At 36.8% G+C, this 23,050-nt stretch overlaps 1 protein-coding gene across 1 annotated transcript in view; it reads left to right on the forward strand.

Annotated features, from left to right (window-relative positions):
* HERC2 (HECT and RLD domain containing E3 ubiquitin protein ligase 2) overlaps nt 1–21,934 on the forward strand; it is a 104,237-nt gene extending 82,303 nt beyond the window's left edge. Inside the window, exons 74-93 of the mRNA XM_066545195.1 lie at nt 21–139; nt 528–653; nt 1,607–1,762; nt 1,910–2,025; nt 2,144–2,342; nt 3,530–3,744; nt 4,011–4,188; nt 5,016–5,177; nt 6,275–6,366; nt 7,240–7,379; nt 8,330–8,517; nt 9,166–9,363; nt 11,012–11,095; nt 15,292–15,433; nt 16,211–16,405; nt 16,503–16,615; nt 17,482–17,672; nt 19,424–19,529; nt 20,071–20,283; nt 20,932–21,934. Of these exons, the coding sequence (XP_066401292.1) occupies nt 21–139; nt 528–653; nt 1,607–1,762; nt 1,910–2,025; nt 2,144–2,342; nt 3,530–3,744; nt 4,011–4,188; nt 5,016–5,177; nt 6,275–6,366; nt 7,240–7,379; nt 8,330–8,517; nt 9,166–9,363; nt 11,012–11,095; nt 15,292–15,433; nt 16,211–16,405; nt 16,503–16,615; nt 17,482–17,672; nt 19,424–19,529; nt 20,071–20,283; nt 20,932–21,204 (3,206 nt within the window). The 3' untranslated portion in view covers nt 21,205–21,934. The remainder of the gene's footprint in view (nt 1–20; nt 140–527; nt 654–1,606; nt 1,763–1,909; nt 2,026–2,143; nt 2,343–3,529; nt 3,745–4,010; nt 4,189–5,015; nt 5,178–6,274; nt 6,367–7,239; nt 7,380–8,329; nt 8,518–9,165; nt 9,364–11,011; nt 11,096–15,291; nt 15,434–16,210; nt 16,406–16,502; nt 16,616–17,481; nt 17,673–19,423; nt 19,530–20,070; nt 20,284–20,931) is intronic.
* The last annotated feature ends 1,116 nt before the right edge of the window (nt 21,935–23,050 follow it).

A 23,050-nucleotide genomic window follows, 5' to 3' on the forward strand; every position in this document is an offset into this window, starting at 1 on the left:
GTGTGCTTATTTGCTCTTAGCTGCTGGCCACAGAATGTGGGCCTTGCAGAGACTGAGGAAACTGCTCACCACAGAGTTTGGCCAGTCCATTAACATCAACCGGATCCTGGGGGACAACGAGGGAGAAACACGAGCTTTGGTGAGAAGGCAGTGGTGCTCTCCTCTTCACATTTTTCACATTAAGATTAAAGTGCTAGCCCTGATGTACAACATGTTTTGTGTTCATGGCAAAATAGGAAATGAGCAAATTAATAGCCTTCTTGCACAGGTCTGCAAGTGTGTAAAAAGTATTCCAGTTTAGAAAGCAAAAAATGGCTAATTCCAAGACCTAACAGGTGCGCTTTCTGAATTGCCAAAAAAAGGGTAGAGATAATTTTTTTTTTTTTTTAACAAGTGGATGGAAATGGTATTTCACACAGCTAGTTGTAGCTTGGGAAGTTATTTTTGTTTTGTCACAGTCATGTAAATAATGTACTTCCTGTACTACGTGCACTATGACTAACTTTCTAGTTGTGTGGTGTCTCTAGAGTTTCACAGGGAGTGCTTTAGCTGCTTTGGTTAAAGGTCTTCCAGAAGCTTTGCAGCGACAGTTTGACTATGAAGACCCCATTGTGAGAGGTGGCAAACAATTGCTCCACAGCCCTTTCTTTAAGGTAATGCAGGACAATCAGTAAAGAACACATTAAAATAGTTGTGGGATTTTTTTTGAGATGTGCTAAGGTCAGTTAGTCCTATATCAGTCATGTTTACTGACAAAATCAGAATCCTGCTTCTAAAAGGAGAATCAAATACACAAAACCAGAATCCTGCTTCTAAAAGGAGAATCAAATACACAAATGAGAAATAAAGAGTACTTAGCTAGGCAGAGAAACTCAGGAAAACATCTTGTAAGCACATTTTTGGTAAGTGATTTTGAGTTTTCCTAATAGGAGTGTTGTATATTTCTATTTAGTTTAGTACTCTGAAGGTTTTTTTACATCCAGTTGGAAAAAATTAAGATATCTTAAAAATGAACAAGTTGAGGAATTCTAGAGAAGAGCAGGAAGAATAAAAGGTGAAAAAGCCTCCTTTGTAGTATAAAAGTGAAACTGAGAGGTTGTACCTATCTTAACAGAAAGAAGATCTTAAAAGTTTATAGAAGGAGGAAGTAATATGTTGTTCACAATATTAATCTGGAACATTGGTTTTAAATTGAATCAAACTGAAAATCAGTTGAAAATTCATTGAATTGTAGAAAGGAGACTTAGTTCAGAAATGGAAGGTAAATGTTAAGCACATGGGATTTGATATGGAAAAGGTAATTAATCTGGGAATGTTTTTCACAGAGAGGTTATGAAAACTTTTCACAGGGAGGTTATGAAAATTTTTGGATTGAAAGAGGAAATTAGATACCTAACCACGTGAGATAGTGGGGCTACACTTGATGTTACCCCATCCATTAGGGTAATGAGGATGGCTCTTAGTGACTTTAGGACCATTAAAGTCTTTGAGACTTTACTGGTCCAGCCCCTACTGGCCTATGAGCTGTTCATCTCTGTCAAACGCTTACTGATTTTTATTGCATATTTTTGATACCTCTCTAAAACGTTTTTTTGATTGTCTGTAGGTGCTTGTGGCTCTTGCATGTGATCTGGAGTTGGACACACTCCCTTGCTGTGCAGAGACACACAAATGGGCCTGGTTCAGGAGATACTGCATGGCATCCAGGGTTGCTGTGGCCCTTGATAAAAGGACACCCTTACCTCGCCTGTTCCTTGATGAGGTACTGCAGGAATACTTCATATGGTTGATGGAACATGTGGAAGTGTCTCATGTAAAAAGATATAATGAGTATGAGTTACTTTATGCCAACTGTGATAGGAGTAATTGCTAACATGAATAATGTTGTTTAATGCAAAATATTTCACAGGTGGCAAAGAAAATCCGAGAATTAATGGCAGATAATGAAAATATGGATGTTCTTCATGAGTGCCATGATGTCTTTAAGAGAGAACAGGATGAGCAGCTTGTCCAGTGGATGAATAGGTAATTTCTTTCAACTGTTACTGCTTTGGTCTTGTGATAAGTTGTTGTACAATGATCAACTGCTGTTTTTGTGACTTTTAAAAAGCTTGTTTAAGATTTTGTTTTGCATTTCCTGCAGACGACCTGATGATTGGACACTTTCAGCTGGAGGCAGTGGAACCATTTATGGTTGGGGTCATAATCACAGAGGACAGCTTGGTGGAATTGAAGGAGCGAAGGTCAAAGTCCCAACTCCATGTGAAGCTCTTGCCACCCTTAGGCCAGTGCAATTAATTGGTGGTGAACAGACTCTCTTTGCAGTGACTGCTGATGGGAAAGTAAGGATATAAGAAATGATTGCATCTTTGACTATCTTGAAATATTTCACCCTCACTCAGAATGGGTTTGGCTAAATGAAAAACAGTGTGCACAGAGTGTGTACAGAATTCATTATTATTGATAGCAGTAACTTTGTTTTTTGTTTTTTTTCAAGAACCAGAACTGCACCAACTCCACCAGTATTTTCCAGCATTACAGTTACTATTGCATTAAATGGTTGAAACAAGAAACATATTTGAGTTCTCAATTCAAATATGTGATCAGATTTTGTCAAACAAAGTTGGGTACAAGCAGCATGCTCATGGAGTTCCCTAAGACAGGAGTGATTATTTCTCTCTAACGGGGGAGAGGTGTAATGTGAGATTGTTCACAGTTGGCTAAATGTAAGTTAGATATTGCAGGATCTAATTTCCTGGTGCTAAAATCCTGGGTGAAAAGGAATCTCAGTGCAGAAGTTTAGTGTAAGTTGTAGGAGAAAAAAAATCAATGCATGAATTTGAAAAGCTTTTTCTTTTTATACAGATGGTGGCTGTTAAGGACATGATAGAGAATTTTAGCTATAGCTTTGTGTAACAGTTACCTTCATCTAGTGAGGTACTGTAATGATTCCTTGGGGTCAGTATCATCCTAGTTAATAATTCACAGAAGGGTAAAGAGCAGATTAATGGCATTTCTTGATATCATTCTGTTGAAAGAAGTTATTTTCAGAGAGACAAAAAGAGTGAAAACCAGTAAATAAAACTGTATTTATGGAATGGAAAGAAGCAGTTGTTTTTAGGTATGTATATTCTACAGAAGAAAGAAAGAAAGAAGACTAGAATAGTGCTGCATGGAAGGAGAGCTACAGGCAATAGATGATTTTGCAATGCTATCAAGCAAAGCTATGGTCTCTAGATAGTTTTACAAAATAAACTTTAGTATTTCACACTAAATCCATTAAGTCAGTGGGAGTTCTTACTGACTTGAATGTAGCCATGTTTTCCCAAATTTTTTTGTGAAATATTAAAAAATATCTCCTTGTTTTCCAAAAGAGAAAATGAGAAGCCTGTAAGAAGCTGGTTTTTTTTAAGACTTTCCTTGAACTGCATTCTGACATCTATACATTAAGAATTCTTCTCTAGAATTAATTTCTAGGGAATGTTCTGCATGAGGCAAACAAAACTAAATTTTATTCTTTACTTTAAAGCTCTATGCCACTGGATATGGAGCAGGTGGAAGGCTTGGAATTGGAGGAACAGAATCAGTTTCTACTCCAACTTTACTGGAATCCATTCAGCACGTGTTCATAAAGAAAGTTGCAGTGAACTCAGGAGGAAAGCACTGTTTGGCGTTGTCTTTTGAAGGAGAAGTTTATTCCTGGGGTGAAGCAGAGGATGGCAAACTTGGTCATGGAAACCGAAGGCAAGTAACACTTGAAAATCTACTTTAAAAAAGTGATTAACTTGAAAATTTGCTTTAAAAAAGTGATTAATGGATACTTACAGTTGCTGTATATTAATGATTTTTTCTAGTCAAAAATAAATCCTTAGGATATTAAACTGGAGCAAAGCAGATACTCAGTGATTTTAGGTGTCCTCATTCTCATTTTAAGAGAGGACTCTCCATACACTGGTGAATGTGAATGGTCTATCCCAGAAGTTTTGTCCAGACAGATGTTTTCTTTTCAGCCCTTGTGATCGCCCTCGTGTGATTGAGTCTCTGAGAGGCATAGAAGTGGTTGACATTGCTGCTGGGGGAGCGCACAGCGCTTGCATTACAGCTGCAGGAGACCTTTTCACATGGGGAAAGGGACGGTATGGACGCCTTGGCCATGGAGATAGTGAGGACCAACTAAAACCTAAACTGGTAAGAAACCTTTGGAGTACTCAACAGTCTCAGTCCAGTTAATATCTTCTGATTATAACTTTTTGCGTTTCTGAGTACAAAGAATGAAAGGGCAGAACAGTGGCATGTGTTTGTAAGAAATGAACAAGCTGCTGTGATTGAAAGGATAAAATGAAAGAGGAGTTGCAAAACTTTGCTAGTGGTCACCAAACAGCTTACAAGGAATTAATTTTAGAAACTTAAAGAATTTAAATAAATATGTGAAGTTTCATGCTGCTTTCAATGATGGATTGAGCCACCTGGAATCTATTTAAAGTAGTGGCAAGGATAGGAAGGAGGTGATGTGTGTGGGTCACCGACCTTTTACTTTGTGATTCCAGATCCCATACTTCTTCATAGGTGGCATCATTTCAAAAGATGTCGACTAAATTCAGATTATGATGCAAGGGCCCAAAAATTGTAAACTGGTAAAAGATTACTTGAAAATAAGATTTTTTTTTTTCCATATACTGTATTCAGTACAAGCCCAGAGTGCCTGAAACTATTTCAACAGAATACAGTGTTTGATAACCTTAGGTGTTTTATATTGCTCTCCCTGACATTGAGGTAAAAAAAAAATCAACTAGTTCACCAATTAAAAGACAATAAATCCTGTGTTTAAAATACGTAGTTTTCATTTTGCTGTTCGAAAAGAGCAAAGCTCTTAGAGTTGCCTTTATTTCCTTGTTCCTGTGCTGTTTCAGACTTGTAGTTCCAGTCATCACCTCTCTAAGCTGAGTTTGTCATCTTTTGTGAAACTAAATACCTGAGTATTTTAAGGCAAACAAAAATGGGTGATTTCATTCCAGGTGGAAGCTCTCCAGGGTTACCGTGTGATTGATATAGCCTGTGGCAGTGGAGATGCACAGACGCTGTGCCTCACTGATGATGATACAGTCTGGTCCTGGGGTGATGGAGATTATGGAAAACTTGGGAGAGGAGGCAGTGATGGCTGTAAAGTACCAATGAAGGTATTTCTGTGTACTTTTTTCATCGCTTTAGAAACTATGATGTTGGTGGAGAATGCTGAAGACAGATTTGTCAATATGTGCAAACTTTCATCCATCCTGGAACATCAGGATTCTTCTGGTGGTTAAGAGTGAACTTTGTAGGCTATAGTAAGAGGACTTTAGGCTTTGTGCTGACTGTTAAAGTTGCACTTTAACTGACTGCCAAGTTGCACTTGAAGGTTTTTCTTTGGAAAGCATTGCTGGTGTAAAAACTGCTAATTTAAATTTTGGTTCCAGTCAAAACATTAGGTTTTGCCTAGAAATCTTCATGTTTCCTTGTGTTAATAAATTTACAGTAGTCATAAGGTCAGTCCAGAAAGGAGTATCAATTCATTGAAAAATAATCTTACTTTATATTGAACCCTTTCTGTGAATGCATGGTTGACTTAGAATTTCTTCACATGCTATGGATGAAATCCCCATAGCCATTAAATTTGAGTGCCAGCATTTGTTATGAAGGTAAATGTTGCTTGTGTTTGAGAAATGTGTCTGTCACTGTGTGTACCTATGCACAGTGGATTTTAGCTCCTAAATAGAGAATCACACTTAACCACTTGGATAGAGATATCCCTATTCTCCTTCCAGCATGGTGTAACAAAGTAAAAATAGCTTGTTTATGTTTCATCAGTCAGTCCCATAGGACTGCTGGTAAAGCAGCATAAAGTCCTACACAGAATAAATAGGAAGGGTCTGCTGGAGATGGAAATATTTTTATTATGTCAGCAGAATCACACCCATGTCTTACAAGCTAAGGATGATTGAGTGTTAGTAGACAAAGCCTTATCATTTCTACTGTGGGCAATTGCAGAGTAACTGTGGGCAAAACATTCTAGAGCCAATTTTCAACAGTTTGTGAAATTTGAGCTTCTTTCAGTACTTATGCAGTAAATGATAGAAAGATGACAGGAGTGAAATTCTTCTAAATCATCTACATAAACATTTTTATTTTTAAATATACATATAGACATACAGTAGCTTGTTATATTTTACTTGAGACAATTGAGTCTACAGTCTCCTTAATAAACTCATTGAATTTTCATTTGATATTATTTTTCTAGATTGATTCCCTTACAGGTCTTGGAGTGGTTAAAGTAGAGTGTGGATCACAATTTTCTGTGGCCCTTACCAAATCTGGAGCTGTGTATACATGGTGAGTGTTCTGTATTTGTTGTTTTGATAGTGTTAGAAGTCACCTCATCTGTAACAGATATCAGTATTACACTTCCTTCACTGTTTTGATCTTCTCTTTCAAAAATTTTTTGAGTTCCTGAGTCTTGATTAGTAATAAATTCTCCCACTCTGGGAAACATTTTCTACTGCCATGGATGAAAAATCCAGGTATTTTTTCTTGGAAACGTCAGCACAGGGTTGTCAATCCAGACACTGGCCACTGCAAGATGCAGAACTTCCAAGGAGGTCAGTAAGATAAGCATGAAGTGTCATGCACAGCAGAAAGTGGTAACATAAGCAGCATTCTCATGTATTATCAAAACTGTGTCTAACTTGTGGCTGTAGTTTGAGAATTTGATTTTAGAAATCATTGTTTTAATCTTCCTTACACCATTCCAAATTTTTTGGTTTAAACTGCTAGACTGAAATGTTTAAAAAGACGTAGCAAAATATCGTCCCAACTTCCCTCAGCTACCTTGTTTGTGTAACATTTAGGTATCCTTAAACTGTATGAAGTTCCAGTCTCTGAGATCAGTAAATACACTGTTTTTGCAGATAGATACTCCTATTCCTTGACTCCTTTAAGAGTTAAAAAAAACCCCACCCTCTGGAAAAGTGATAAAAGGAACTACCCAGATTAAGTAGGAACATTGTATTGGAGCTGTAAGAATCTGTACTTAGTCAGCAGAATCGCATCCATACAAAGTAGAGATTATTCACGTTGAATGTTTGGAGAATATTTTGGTATTGGACTTAATAAGTACATCTACAGGTCAAATGTGAGACATAGCCTGTCATTAGTTTTTTTTTCACAGTTAAAACTCAGTTTTTAAATGTTTACTTCTCTGTGCAGGGGCAAGGGAGATTACCATCGCTTAGGCCATGGATCTGATGACCACGTTAGAAGACCACGCCAAGTGCAGGGACTGCAAGGAAAGAAAGTCATTGCAATTGCTACAGGGTCTTTGCACTGTGTTTGCTGCACTGAAGATGGTATAAAAATCCAATAATTTACTTAGTTCTTAGCACTGAATTTGAAAAAATTAAAACTTTATCTTTTAGTCAACTGTTGGTAGGTTGTCCTTGCTAAAAATGCTGATTCTGTGTGCATGGACATATCTTGTATTTGAAGATGCTGCGTATTTCTTGAGCAGGCAGCATGACATTAAAGTGATCACATAAAACTAAATTAGTGAAAATTAAAGAATTCAAGCAGTAGCATTGAATGGACTTGGCCTTTTTTTTTGCAGGGTCCTGTGGGTTTGTTGAAGTGTTTAACTTACCAAATGAAGCACTGCACAAACAATATTGATTCTTGCATGGCAGATTTAGATTGTGAATTTTCTTTGTAGGAGATTCGCTGCTACAATTAACAACTCTGCACAATAACTGAGTGTTTTATAGGTGCTAGTGAAATATACAAGCTGAAAATGAATGTGAGTAATGAATATAGCTGTAGAAAATAAATGCCCAGAAATGAGGTTGTTACTTTTAAAGTTTCCCAATTATCTCGCAACAGCAAGCACCTATTTTAGTATCTTGTCTAGTAATGGAGTTTTTTATAGGTTTTTTTTTTTCACAAAATATTAAGCCTTTTAATTTTTTTTTTTTTCATATTGGCTTTGCTTTTGCTATGAAACTGTCAAATACAGGCTGTTCCTGATGTTCTGTTCCAGAGTATGGTGGTCTACCATCTCCTCCTATTCTGGACCAGAACCTTTCTGTTATACAAACTATGAGGAAAGAAATGCATCTTATGTAGCTCCTCTGTAGAGACTGTGGACCTGACTGTGTCAATCAAGATTTATCCGCACTAGATAGTGGATTTCAGGATGGCCATCAGTCACAGAATGTTGTTTACAGCCCAAGGCCTTATCTGGTTAAATAATTGATAAAAGGTTGTATATTAGCCTCTGGATAATAAATTATTTTTATTGGTTTAGGGGAAGTGTATACATGGGGAGATAATGATGAAGGGCAGCTTGGAGATGGAACAACTAACGCCATCCAAAGACCACGCCTGGTTGCAGCACTTCAGGGTAAAAAGATCAACAGAGTAGCCTGTGGCTCAGCACATACTTTGGCTTGGTCAACCAGTAAACCTGCTAATGCTGGCAAGCTGCCTACACAGGTATTGTTTTTGGCTTATTGAATTTAGATTTTAAACATACTTAGTGTGCTTATTGCTGACCTTTCAGTAGATGTATTTCCTTTCCAAATCCTTGTATAAGCTCAGTGTGCTTTAGTTTGACTTCAAGTTTGAGCCAGTTACTTCGTTTTACTTCCAAAGGATTCCATTTTTCTGAGCTGAAAAAGCCTCTTCATTCAGTTTTTAATCTAAATGTGGAACAGTAACTCAGTTGGAAAATTGGCAGGAATTTAGTTCTGCCTTGCAGCTATGAAAATGTTATGCCTTCCAAGGGAGTTCTTCGTTGCTTGCTTTATATTGAGAAGACTTGTTTTTTGAATATTCTGTATTTCAGCTATGCCTGGAAGTACTGATGACAAGATGTAAAATGTATTTGTTTATGGATAAATTGTAAGATATGGAACAGCATTTGTATTCTAGCCATCATATAATATTTGGTTTAGATGGATACTGTTAGTATTCTTATATAAACAACTGAACTCCATGTATGAAGTTTTGACAGTGTGAATAAGCAAGTATCTGAATTTCTAATACAAGTTAACCTACAAATCTAAAGATTGTTGTTCTGTTGAGTACAATAAAGTGTATAATAATTATAATTAACATTTGGATATCATTGCCTCATCATAGGTTCCTATGGAGTACAATCATCTGCAGGAAATTCCCATCATTTCATTAAGAAACAGGCTTCTGCTCCTGCATCACATTTCAGAACTCTTCTGTCCTTGCATTCCAATGTTTGATCTTGAAGGAAGACTTGATGAAACTGGTCAAGGACCCTCAGTTGGGTTTGACACATTACGGGGAATACTGATATCACAGGGAAAGGTATTGTATCAAACTCTTTCTAAGGGAGAGATTTGTTACCATAACAGAGAAGTGCTGTTTAAGCTGTTTCTGAAGAAAAAAGAGCTGTATAGCTCAATTTGTTCTGTAAGTTGTGTATCAGATATTTGCAATTTGATGATGCAAACTTCTTTCTTTGTGTTTGTTCTTCGGTGTTTTCTCAGTTCATCATGGTGCTTTTGTGTGTTGATCTTGAAAATAACTTTACACAGTAAATCTTCAGTTGGAGTATAGCTGAATTCTTCTAGAGTATTAAGTGGATGATATCCTGGAAAAAATGTAAGATAGTTGACAATGATCAATTCATACCTGTTTGTATTTCAGTTATCAAGTTCAGGTGATATACTAGTTAAACCAAAGCTCTGTGCAGATACAAACTTGTTTTAGACTGAGCTAAAAGTGAAAATAGAATACCTAGGAGTTCAATTTCAAATGGTAGTGAAAGGGGGTTTTAGTAGTTAAGTCAAGTCAGTCATGAGAAAATGTAGATAACTGCTAAAATACTTCAAAGTCACAACACTTATTCAGAACTTCAGACAGGATAAGCCATAAATCATGAGATTCGGATCTGAATTTTCTCACTGTCATAGTAATTTATCTAACTGAAAAAAAAACCCATTATACAAACAGACAGAATCTGCTGGGAGATATCTTTGAAAAGAGAATTGATTAAGTTTTCCCCCACGGTGCTGTCCTGTGTCCTTAAATAAGACACATGGCTTCTAACTAGATGACTTAGTATCTGTTGTCTCAGGGTCTCTTTCTCTAAACTCCAGTAAAATTGTGTAGTAGAACAACAAAGCTGTGTACATACTTCACAGACCAAGGGAAGTCATCAAACCCTAAACTAGAAAGGAAATTCTTGCTGTTCTGTTCATGAGACTTCTATTTGTTAATGCTATTAATTCTAAGTCCTTCCATACATAATCTTATATATAAGTGTGTGCAGGAGGCACATTGAACCTGATTTCAAGTCTGCAGAATAGCTTCAGATGTAAGATAAAATGGGATATCAGGCATAAATGCACCAGAAACATTCACGAGGCATCAGAGGTTGTGATGCCATATTCTTATCTAGGCATTTAAATCAAGCTTACCTTCAGAGATTCTAAAGACTTCAAAATCTTCTTAATCTTGCTTGAAATTGACTACAAAATTATATCCAAATATTTAGTGTGGGAAGCTCAGATACTTGAATTTGCTTTTTAAAAAAAAATATTTGTTGTTTGTTTATTGCTTTCCATAGCAAGATGATCTCATATTTGGCTTTTTTGATTGCTATTCTCTATGTTAATTAGCCTCTATATACCTACATTTTTCTGGTATTAACTAATTTATACTTGTACTCAGCAATACATTGGTTGCTTAATAATTGTATTTGGGTGCAGTGCAACCTTTCAAGCCTTGGTTTAAAGTGATACAGATGGGATTTCTTTACTTTTTTAGCATCCCTGCTGTTTTAGACATGATACAGATTAACACAAATAACATGATCATTGACTTGCATCTTGCACCTTCATATTCTGGTGCTTTTTTATTTCCTGCGTTGAACTATGTGTTATTCTGCAAAATAGGTGCAGCGCTCTTACTTGACTTCAGTTTTGCTATTTTCTGGTTGTTTATTTTTTAGGAGGCAGCTTTCAGAAAAGTTGTACAAGCTACTATGGTGAGAGACCGTCAGCATGGGCCAGTTGTGGAGCTCAACAGGATACAGGTATCTTCAGCTGAAGTTCTGATTCACTCTCTGTGTGTTTAGCCCACAGTGCTGTGTTGGTCAAAGCCTTTTCTTTGTTTCACCTCTTTGGTATCTGAATGCTAAAGAGTTGGATTTTTTATCAGAGAATCAAGCAATAAAGAAGTGACTGCAGTTTTAAGGCTGCTTATATTCTTTTCAGTATGTTTTTATCCATACTGCAGTTGTTTGGGGAGAGGGTGACAACTTGCTGAAATGTTAAGTGAATGATTTAGACTCTTAAGGAGCAAAGTATGTCCTGCTTGATAAAGGACTGCATTTCAGAGCTCACTACATTACATAGTTTAGGAGAGTAGTGATTCTGATGCTTTTCTTGCCTTTCCAAATGCTCAGCTGAATGAAGGGTAAAAAAAGAGAAAAAAAATGAAGGGTAAGAAAAAAAAAAGTCAAGGAAAGAAAGCTCTTGAATATAATTAAACTTGTCCTTTGGTGGTCATCATATGTAGTCATATTGATTGCATAAGTCTTTGATACAAAAAGGCTTTTTTCTTTATCATTGATGTTAGAAAATGTAATGTTGTTCCTTAGGCCAGATATGCCTTTTTTCCATAGATACTTCTGTAACACAGAATAGTAAAACATTGTTTTCATTTAAATGGATTGCAGCCTGATCTTAGAGTCTGCATGCATTTCTTTCCTGTTGTGGTGGGTTTTTTTTCTTTCTTTTTCCCTTAATATGCAAAACCATTACCATTTGTGAGGTTAGAGTGGAGAAAATGTGAAAATTTAAACTTGTTATTTTCTGTTTGTGAACAGAAATACATCCTGTTTTGGCTGGACCCTGTTTCTACTACTTTACAATTTTCTGTGGACATGTTAAATTTCTTGTGCTAATGTTCTGTGACTGTGTTGTTCTAGTTTATTAGAATCTTAGAATCACTAAGCTTTTACTTATTGAGTCCAACTGTATTATTTGGGAGCTTGAAGAGAGTAGCAGAGATTTTTGAAATTACTTTATAAGTTTGTGAATTCAGAAAATCCAATAAATATTGCTGGTATTTTAAGCAGGAAACTAGTGATGAGTAGGTTTTGGGATAGTTTCCTAGTGTCCTCCTTTGTTAATTGAGACAGGCTTTCCCTTGTATTTCAGTTTATTATTTAAATCTGTCTTGAACCCTAGGAAAGCATTGGCAGCTTCCCTTCTTCATAGCTTCTAGGTGAAATAAAATATTGCTGCAACTAACTCTGTCAGTGTAGTCAAGTGAAGACTAAAAAAGGTCATATTCATAGTATGCCCTGATTACACTGTACCAAATATGGCTTACAATTTCTCGAGTCAGGTTTTGCTCAGAATGAAAATGTGGATTCTGAAACTGTTTGATCCTTTAATTGAAGGTTCAAGGCTGCTTTATGTAGTCTCAGAAAAGCTAAATGTCAGTGTTAACTCTTCCTTGCAGTTGTAAGTTAAAGTGCAGCTGGGCTTTAGGACCCCTTGGCTTTCAGAAGACTCTTCTTGCAGTTCATAGATTATGTGGTGCACTCAATTCACTTCATCTTCCTTGGTGTAAAAAAAACAGATGAGTTTTTTAATTTAAACTTGTTTTCCAGGTATTGACTTGTCTTTTACAATACTTCCCCAGTGTCCCTTGCTGTTTAGTGGTTTCTTTGGAAGTAGCAGAACTGAGCATAACAGCAGTGTAAACCCAAGCAAAGCAGCACTCCCTTTATCCTGGGGTCCAGTGTTACAGGGACCAGCTTCCTTCAGGGTAGATCACATTCACCTTACATCCTTCTTGGCCCTGGGTCATTTCTGGGAGCCTTGTAATGATGGGACATGGTGGTTTTCTGTGGTTTTTCTGCTCAGGGTATGTGAGAAACAATGTGGTGGCTGTTCTGTAACTCAACTGTGTGCCACCCTGGTGTTTCTATAGAATAAAATGGAGTGTAGATATTTTATGCTTTGAGCTGTAGCATGAAGGCAAGCTTGGATGCACAGAAGCAGTTTGGGATGCTGTTGGAGGACTGCAAAGGGCAGAAGAAACCAAATTTCATCCATACTACATTTTGGGAATAGTCATTAAGTAAAATGTTTCAAAACAGCACCTGAGCCCTGTTCTGGAAAGATGTAGTATAAATGGTCAAAAACTAAGCCAGCAGTGAACTAACAGTGAAATGACTAGACAGGGTTGCAGTGCTCAGGTTTGCTTACTGACCCTCTTACTTGCAGATCAGATTTTCCTAGTGTTTAAGTTGTGGTGTAGTTCATGCAGTGTCAGTTGGACAGTGTGTTTTGGCCTCTAAGCAGATACTTTCATAAATCTGTGTTAAAACACATCTTTGCACAGCAGTGGAAAGGAATTTCTTCCTTTTCAAAAGGATGCAGATGTCAGTTATTAAGGAGAATGTCGACTTTCATGAATGTAATATGGCAAAGAATCTCCTGGTTTAATGTTCTTTACTCTGAAGGGAGGAATGTGATATGTATGGATATATGAAGTACCACTTTTAGTTTCTTCCTCCTTACAAGGACTTCTTATGCAATGTGGGTTATAGGAATCTCACTAACAGGATAAGTAGAAATGGTCTGATCTTAAAGTAGGCACAGCGTATGAATGAATTAATGATTTGTTCTTTTTGAATGTCATTTCAAATTAAATAACCTCCCTCCTTCCTGTTTATTGTCTCCTCCCTCATCAAATGTCCCTTTAAAGAATATTCATTTCATGACAGCCTTAATTTTCTTACACTGATCAGACTAAGGTTTTTTTTTATCTGCGTGTGTCGAATAGTCTTTTCTGTATTCTTCATGTTTTTATACTCTCATTTATTCTGTAGCATTTAAGTTTGAGCATAGAAAAATGGAACTCAATGTACACATGAGAACGGTGTACTTTTAAAATTATTACAGTGATACTTCTCTACCTCTTCTGCTGATTTTGTGACATCTTTCAATTTCATTTCCTTTCATAGATCTGTCTTAAAATATATTCCTCTTCCTTAGCTGATTCCAACTCAGAACCTGTCATCTTTTTGTAAACCTTTTTTGTTAGTGTCTGAATGCATGGCTTTGTGTACTAGATTTCTCCCAGCTTTTGGGAGAGAATTCTTCTGGGTTGAAGAGAGTCTCATAGGATGGCCAGTATTTTTCAAGCTGCTTAAGATTAATAAAAAGTTTCTCAATTTAAAACTTCTTGGGCATACAAATTTCACAGAAATCCATTGGATTTAAACCAGCTTGTGTTGATAAGAGAGCATCTTACACATGATGAGGATCTGGGTGTATCAGCCTTTCACTAAAACCTGAAAGAAATCAGGTGGTTGTTTCATCCAGAGCCATCAGAAATACACAGCATGAGATGCACTGCAGCTTAATATAGTGGGATAAGTTTCAGCTATTTCAGAATGAGTGGTCTCACAGATACTGATGATCTGTGTGCATATAAGAGTCCATTTACAGTCAAAACAGGTTGAGAAGATAAATTGCAGAACACCAGGCGGTGAAAAAAAAAGCCTTGTGTTTCTTCAGCTCTCTGTTCACTTTCCATTTCTTTCCTCTCTATACTTGTGAAATACTTTTTGTATTCTTACCATCTTTGTGTGCATCTCTTGCAGCAAAATCCATGGAAATTTACTTTCGTGCCTGTCTTAGGCATTTCCATCAAATATTAAAATAAACTTTTTCTGTAAGAAAACATTATTTGTGTATCTATATACAGATGTATTTTAGTAGTATTCACTCTCTTTTAGAGGCTCCTAGTAAGTATCATAGATGCATATTTAGCTGTTACTATTAATGAATATAAGAATAACACATTCAGTTTTCTGGCCAACAACCCACTCTCTAATCTGTCTCATGAGTGAAAAACTTACCCAGATTTGTCAGTTGAATCTGAGTAGAGATAGGATGAATTAACTAAATGGACTGAAATCAGAAAAACTTAATTAGCCAAGTAATGAGCTGTTTCTTTAGAAACGAGAGATGTCTTTATCATCAGACTTCATCTTTGCTATCCCTCTGTCTTTTTCCATTTCCATTTTCTTTTTCCTTTAAAGCTGAACAGATATAGTGCTGATTACTGACAGATGAACAAAGAATGCTTGGAAATTCAAGATAAGGTGTTGGTGGCTGGGGGAACTGAAAATTCCTTATTTATCTGCACAGTGATGCCAGTTGAAATATGTCTTACGGTGGCTTTTATAATGTGCTTACTCAATAGGTAAAACGTTCCAGGAGTAAAGGAGGACTGGCTGGACCTGATGGTACAAAGTCAGTGTTTGGACAGATGTGTGCTAAAATGAGCTCCTTTAGCCCTGATAGCCTTCTGCTTCCTCATCGTGTTTGGAAAGTCAAGTTTGTTGGTAAGAAAATTCTCAGCACTCCACCCCTTCCTAGTTTGGTCTTAACTTTACAATTTTCTTGGGATTTACTCTTTTGGAGAACCTGATGGAAGGAAGAAAGAGATCCAGAAAAACAGTGTATGTATGTGGGCAGAGGAAGGTGTTTAAAATACTGGGAAGTAAAAAACCTTTCAAAATAATTTTATAAAACCCCTCAAGATTAATGGAAGCGTGTCTGTAATTGTCTCCAGGTTCTTGGGCAGCTCTTCTGCTTACAACAAACATTCTGCAAAACATAAACCTAATTTTTCAGCTGTCCGAATTGGCAAATAATCCTAGCTAGCTATTTTTACTGGTAGGGTAGTTTTTACAATTCACCCATCACTCTGAGCTTTTTAATAAAAAGTATTTTAGATTGAAGAGCCATTCTATCTATTGTGTATGGGCTAAATAAAACATACCTACTTTAAAATACTGCTCATGAAAAAGCAATACTATTCCTTTTCTATTTCTGTTGTATTTTATTGTGATTAGCATATGGCACAAAATATTTTCTACACTCTGTTAAAACAGTATTTTTTGTCATTGTGATATGTCATATAATCTAAATGATACATTTTGCAGTGAACTGGAAACATCCAAATACGGAGCCAGACTTCTGGGTTTTCATATGAAGGGATACAACAGTGTAGCTTTTAGTAAACTTTTGTTTACTCAATTATCCCCAGAGAGGAAATAGAGTTTGTTTCAGTTATTTTTGAAAGAATATTTAATTTTGAGTCTTTTTTCTTCTCCAAGGTGAATCTGTGGATGATTGTGGTGGAGGTTATAGTGAATCAATAGCAGAAATGTGTGAAGAACTTCAGAATGGGCTGACCCCTCTGTTAATTGTGACACCAAATGGAAGAGATGAATCTGGAGCAAACAGAGATTGTTTCCTGTTAAATCCTGCTGCCAAGTCACTCCTGCATATGAACATGTTTCGCTTTCTTGGTAATTTCTTAGCAACTTTGTGGCATTCTGTGTGCTTTATGTGTAGTCAGAATATTGGGAATCTAACAAAAGCAATGGACTGTGTTTAAACTTACAGGTGTACTTCTGGGCATTGCTATCCGGACTGGCAGCCCTCTGAGCCTCAACCTGGCTGAGCCAGTGTGGAAACAGCTTGCAGGAATGAACCTAACAATTGCTGATCTCAGTGAGGTGAGAAGGAAGTTCCTGGGTAGGATGTAACTTAGAGAAGACAAGCAGACTCTGGCATGAATTTCTCAAGTGATTGGTTTCTGTCCTTGTATTTTGACTGGCCTTTTATATTTTGAGCCAATATACAGGGGTGATTTGTGATGACTATTAAAACTGTAAATTAAGTTGTTCAAGAGTAGTTAAATAATCTGTTTGAATTCTAGATAATTTTCAAATCTTCCTATGGGTTTGACTAGACAGTCTTTGATTGTAATCTTTGTGGCTCAATTCCTACTTCCCAGTAGACCTTTCTGTAGCTGTTACTGTCTCTTGTACCCAGATGCAATAACTGATTTGAAGTAAAAGAAAGTGAGTTCAATCTTTTACTAGTTTGTGCTCACATACTGAATTTCACAAGCTTTCAGTTTCTGTTTACTGAGCTCAGTAAATGTGGAATCAGACTTAGATCTTCATTACGAAGAAAAGTTCCTTCTCAAATACTGTCATGTAGAAATGTACTTCCTATAAAAGCATTGAGTCATTTACTTGTCATTGAGGGGATTCCTTTTGTACCAAATCCAGTGCTGGTAGGGATGATTATGCTTTTAAGCTTTAAATCCATTTTCTTATATGATACAGTTTCTTGGCAAATGCCCTCCAAAAAGATTGATATCTAAATATGTGCACTCTCCCACATCCAACATAATGAAGCTTTTTGTAAAGTACTAGGCTATTTTATGGCTTTGAATTCAAGCTAAATGAATTGTGGTCATACATTGGTCAGAGCTTTTGGTAAGTGACACATGATGCACTGCTTTTGGTATGCAAGAGATGCTGTTATATGGTGCTAGTAAACTGGCTTTAACTCGGGTTTCTTACTTTCAAAGGTTGATAAAGATTTTATTCCTGGGCTTATGTACATTCGAGACAATGAAGCTACTTCAGAAGAATTTGAAGCTATGAGCCTCCCATTCACTGTGCCTAATGCAAGTGGTCAGGATATTCAGTTGAGTTCCAAGTATACCCATATTACACTGGATAACAGAGCAGAATATGTGAGGCTGGCAATAAACTACAGGTTTGTTGAATAAATCATTAAAATTACTGATATGAATATGCATTTTATTTTAAAAAATGTATATCAGCTTTTAAACAATGCTACTTTAGCCTGTTATATACAAGTATATTAATATTTTCATGTGATTACAGTGTTGATTTTTTGATTTCACCTATTTTATCCAAGCAGAAGACTCTTAAACTTAATTTTTTGGAAGCAAAATAAACAAGCAGGTGTGCCTCTAGATTTGTCCTGACTAAACAGTTTTTGGCAGCCAATTTTAATGGTGGAGTAGTGTCCCAGGTGTCTAATTCTTCCTGTGGGCTAAGTAATTGGCTTGATCAGTAAGCTCCTTGTGAGGAGAGCTTAGATCTAGTACTGCTGCATTCATACCTTTTCATATCAACAACTGCAGTCAAGGGCAGTATCAGCTGAATTCTTACTCCAAACTGGAATGTACAAACCAAAATGTTCATTCCTTGGGTAGGACACTGATGCACACACCCCTGGGTGCCACAAACTGAGCACCCCACAGAGATCAGTGGGGTGCTCAGTGTTTGAGAAGACTGGCCTTTGGTTGCTTATGTGGCCAGGTAGCTTATCTAGATGAGTGCATCTCAGAAACAATCATAAGCATCTTGTTTCTGAAGGAGAGAGACAAGATACTTATTGCCTACTGAAATATGTAAATTTAGGTAATTCGGATAAGAAACTGGTTCAGGCTTGTTTTATTCAATCCACCATATTCCTCTTCTTTAGAGAGTGCTTGAGCAAGATTGTATCATCACAGTCTTGTATGCTTGCTTATTAGTTCATAGTTACAGTGTCTGCCAGCAATTACGAATTACAGCCTTAGTTGTTCCTTTTTTCCCCACTGTAAGTGGTTATGAACCAATACTTAGACCAGTTTCTGACAGAAAAGAGAGAGGTTTCATTTGGAGCTGATATTCCTTTGAAGAAATGTCTTTGCTCTCTTGCCAGTTCTGGCTGTCCTCAGAGGACACAAGCATTTCTAAAGCATTTTACAGTTAAAAGACCTTTTGGAGAAACATTTAAAAGTTAAGTATCAAGTTTTTTAACTCTATGAAGCCCTTGAGAGGGAAAACTAGCAGCTGAATAGAATCCATGTTGAAAAGTGGATGCAAAAGACCAAACTTGTCCGGACATCTTTGTTTATTTTGATGATGACTAGCCTGAGGACAGCACTTGAAAGAGATGTCTCTGCTCTGGAGGGCTCTGTAAAACATCTCAGAAATTATTTGACAGGGGAAAAAAAATAAGCCAAACACAAAACATGTGTGGCATGAGAAGTAGCAAAATGTTACTTGTCTGTGCCTGTCTTGAAATAAAAAAACCTACTGTCCCCTCAGACATCCTATTTTAGTTCAGACCCTTTTTTGTTTTTATACCATAACATCTGCCCAGTGCTTAGAATGTTTGAAGTTAGAGTTTCAATATACAGCCACTCTTTTTCCAAGAGCATATTGTTTCCAAATGGGATATTGTTTTGTTTTTGCCAAGCATAGCACATGAATAATACTGGAAATAAAATATCTAAAACACTGGGAGATATCTCCTCCATATTGAGCTTGCTCTGCAATCGGAATTGGTGTAGTAAATCAAGTATCTCATAAAAAATGTTAATGTTCTTTGGTACATAACTGGACATTTGAGGAGAATGGTTTAAGTTGCTTTGATAACACAGTAAAGTAATTGCTATTAATAATTGCTAGAAATTCATTCTCAGAAACTCTGAAAATGTTTCTTTACAGGCTTCATGAGTTTGATGAGCAAGTTGCAGCAGTTCGTGAGGGGATGGCCCGTGTTGTTCCAGTTCCTCTACTTTCACTCTTTACAGGATATGAACTGGAAACTATGGTATCAATTTCTGCTTTGTTACTTGTGACAGATTAACTTGGAGTGAGATTATTCATTCGTGTGCTTTACTAATATAAAACCCACATTACATGGTGTTTATAATGATTGCTGTGTGGTTGAAAATATCAGTTCAAGGGAAGACCAGAAAATGTTTAATTGCCCTCTTGGTGCTAGTAAAATTAGTTTTACATAGCTGACCAGTGATGTAGTAATTCATTATAATTATTTCAGGAAGAAACAAACATGCAAAACCAAAAAAAACCTCACATGCCAGTGATCTCATTCCAGTGATCTAGAAAGTAAATTGGAGATACTTGTCCTAAATTCAGGAGTATGAAAAAAGTTAATTACTGTTGCCTGATGGGAAGATGTATATTTAATATTTTTGTACTAGGAGACTATGCATGGCATCTCAAAGATCTGAATGCTCAGTTTGTCAGTGTAAAAGCTGATTAAATATTTTAAAGGAAGGGAGGGAACAAATCAGCTGTAATTGATTTGATCGGACTTGTGTAGCCTATCACTGTATTTTATTTTTCAGGTATGTGGAAGCCCAGATATCCCACTTCATCTCCTGAAATCTGTAGCAACTTACAAAGGCATTGAACCAACAGCTTCCCTGATACAGTGGTTCTGGGAAGTGATGGAGTCCTTCTCCAACACGGAGCGATCGCTCTTCCTGCGTTTTGTGTGGGGCAGAACAAGGCTGCCCAGGACTATTGCAGACTTCAGGGGGAGGGACTTTGTTATTCAGGTAATTCAGGTATTGTTGTGTGTGTGGGATGGGGAAGTTAAAAAGCTGGTAGTGGAGAAGTAGCAGCATGACATAACAAAGGCCTGATTTCATTAAACTGTTCTGCAGCTTTATATTGTAGATTCAACAGTGCAAGAGTTGAATAATGGCTGTGACAGTTATGTAACATATAGAACTATTTATTCTCTCTTGACTTGGACAAGTGGATAGTCCTTTAATTTCCCAGCCATTTGTTTCTGTGAATTTTGATAGTTTTCCACTGTCAGGCAGCTGTTTTTCCTGGCATTTATTTATTTAGCATTTCATTCAGTTCAGTTAATAATTTCAGCTAAATTAAGACCACACAATCTTCAAATCATTTTTGATACTGTCTGAAGTAATAGGGTCTTTTTTAGATTGCTCCCAACCCCATATTCATAATCAAAGCAGCTCATAAATGTTTGGTTTTATTTATTGATTTAGTGGAGGGAAAATGGATTTGGCCTCTTCATGGTTCTTTTAAGAAACTTCAGCATCAGAATCAAAAAATACCACAAGGTGCTGAAAAAAAAAATTGCAGTTATTATTTCGGTACTTATTTGTGTTTTGGACAGTGAACAAAAATCAAAAATACAGTGCTTTTTTTTCTTTTTTTTTTTTTATTAACAGGTATTGGATAAATACAGTCCTCCAGACCACTTCCTTCCTGAGTCATACACGTGCTTCTTTCTCCTGAAGCTGCCCAGGTATTCCTGTAAGCAGGTCCTGGAGGAGAAGCTGAAGTATGCCATCCACTTCTGCAAGTCCATAGACACAGATGACTACGCCCGCATTGCGCTGACGGGGGAGCCGGCGGCCGACGACAGCAGTGACGACTCTGATAATGAAGATGCAGATTCTTTTGCTTCAGATTCTACACAGGACTACTTAACAGGCCATTGAAAAGTAATATAAGGAATAGTTGTTAAAAGCACTGAGGCAAAATGCCAAAATGACAATGAAGCCAAGGACAGTTTAGGTTTCAGAGTAGAGACTGTATAGTCAGAGGGATGGTAATCTTCTGAGCGTGGGGAAAGTGTGTTTGCTACTCACAGTAGGACTTAAGGATTACAGCTTAATCCATCAGTTTAAAATAAATGGCACAGTATATGGGCATTTAACATTTATTTTAAGAGCTGAAAATGGCCCCCCATAATGCTGCACTACATTTAGAACCTTTGTGTTTACTGAAGTGTTGTAAATGTTTATATAAATATGGTAGTGCAGCATCCAAAAGGCAGTGAAACCTTTAAATTGTGGGTGCAATAGGTTTTTTCATATTAAGTGTTGTGTTCTGTGCATCTTCTTGATTGTATATTGGAAATACTGTGTAACAACGGAATAGTATTATAAATATTTCAATTAACTTTACTAGAAGTTTGTTAAAAGTTTTTGAACATTGAATAAACATTATTCCTTGAAATTCTTCTATAGATAATTAAAAATGGCCAATAGTTTCACCTCCACCCCTGGTTTGTATATTTTAGCTTATGCATTATTTATCTCAAATTTGATACCTTTCTGTGAACAGCATCATAATTCTTATCATGGAAAGTGTACTGTATATAATTGGTGCCATGTAAATGCAAAAGTTATAATTTCCCTCTAAATAAAAGTTCTGCCACATTAAGAACCAGGATGTGTTTTTTTTATGGTAATGCAGCTCGGACATGGGATGAACATTGAAACAGCTCTGCTAAGAAATGTTTCTGCAATGCACAGCCTTTGACCACACTGCTCCACCAATAGTAGGTGCATTGCCAGAGAGATTTTGTGAGCTACAGTAAACTTGAGCAAGTCCAGATAAGATGATAGTTGTAGTGATTAAGTACACCTTGTTTATGCAGTTGTTCCCAAGGATGCTGTTGTCAGTAATGGTGAATTTATTCTTGGACACTTGGGGAAGAAAATTGAGGAAGTGTAAGGGAGAGGTGTCATGAAGTCCCTGAACATGAGGAGAAGAGTCTGATGATACTCATGTAACATCGGATCACTGAGAAATTTTAGTTACCTTTCAAGGCCTGGCCATGACACCTTGGAACAGGACACATAGATCATGACCCATTCCTGACCACACAGTTTATGCACTAGTTTTTCAAAATAGAATAAGATTAATGTGCCAAAGCACTAATATTTTACTTTAAAATCTAATAGTAGGTGATGTCATACCATTGCTTCTGTAATTATTAGGATAGGTATATGTGAGTATTCAACATTTTACAATTTAACATTTTACAATTATGAGTGGATTCATTATTTTTTAGTGAGTGCATTTGACTTCTGTTCCAACTAGATTAAATATTACCTGTGATCATGAACTAAGTTTTCATGAGACAGACTTGATATTTCAGTATAGTGGTGAAACTACTGGTAGTCAGATGTCAGTGGTTTAAAATATGTTGCCTTTAGAGTCCTCTGTTTAGTGCTAAAGATCCCTTGTAATAAATGCCCCTTTCCTGATCTTCTGTCTCATCAGAGGTTCCAGAACTCAGGCCTGTGCTTGGTCCTCCAAATTTTCTCTGTCTGCTGCTGAAAAATGCTCTCTAAGATGCAAAACTCAAAAATCTTAAATCTCTTTTATCTTAGCTGCTGAATTTAATTTCTTCTGAGGGTAAGGAGTGAAGAAGTAGTACAGAAGTGCTCATGTGGTTGTCTGCTGCCCCTCATCAGGCTAAAACCAGAGCCCTGTAGGCATCCAGCCCAATCAAAGAGATTCTGTAGTCGGCTTTTCAGGAGAGGGGATGAATGA

Source organism: Molothrus aeneus, chromosome 2, assembly GCF_037042795.1.
Source record: "Molothrus aeneus isolate 106 chromosome 2, BPBGC_Maene_1.0, whole genome shotgun sequence".
NCBI classification, from domain to species: Eukaryota; Metazoa; Chordata; class Aves; order Passeriformes; family Icteridae; genus Molothrus; species Molothrus aeneus.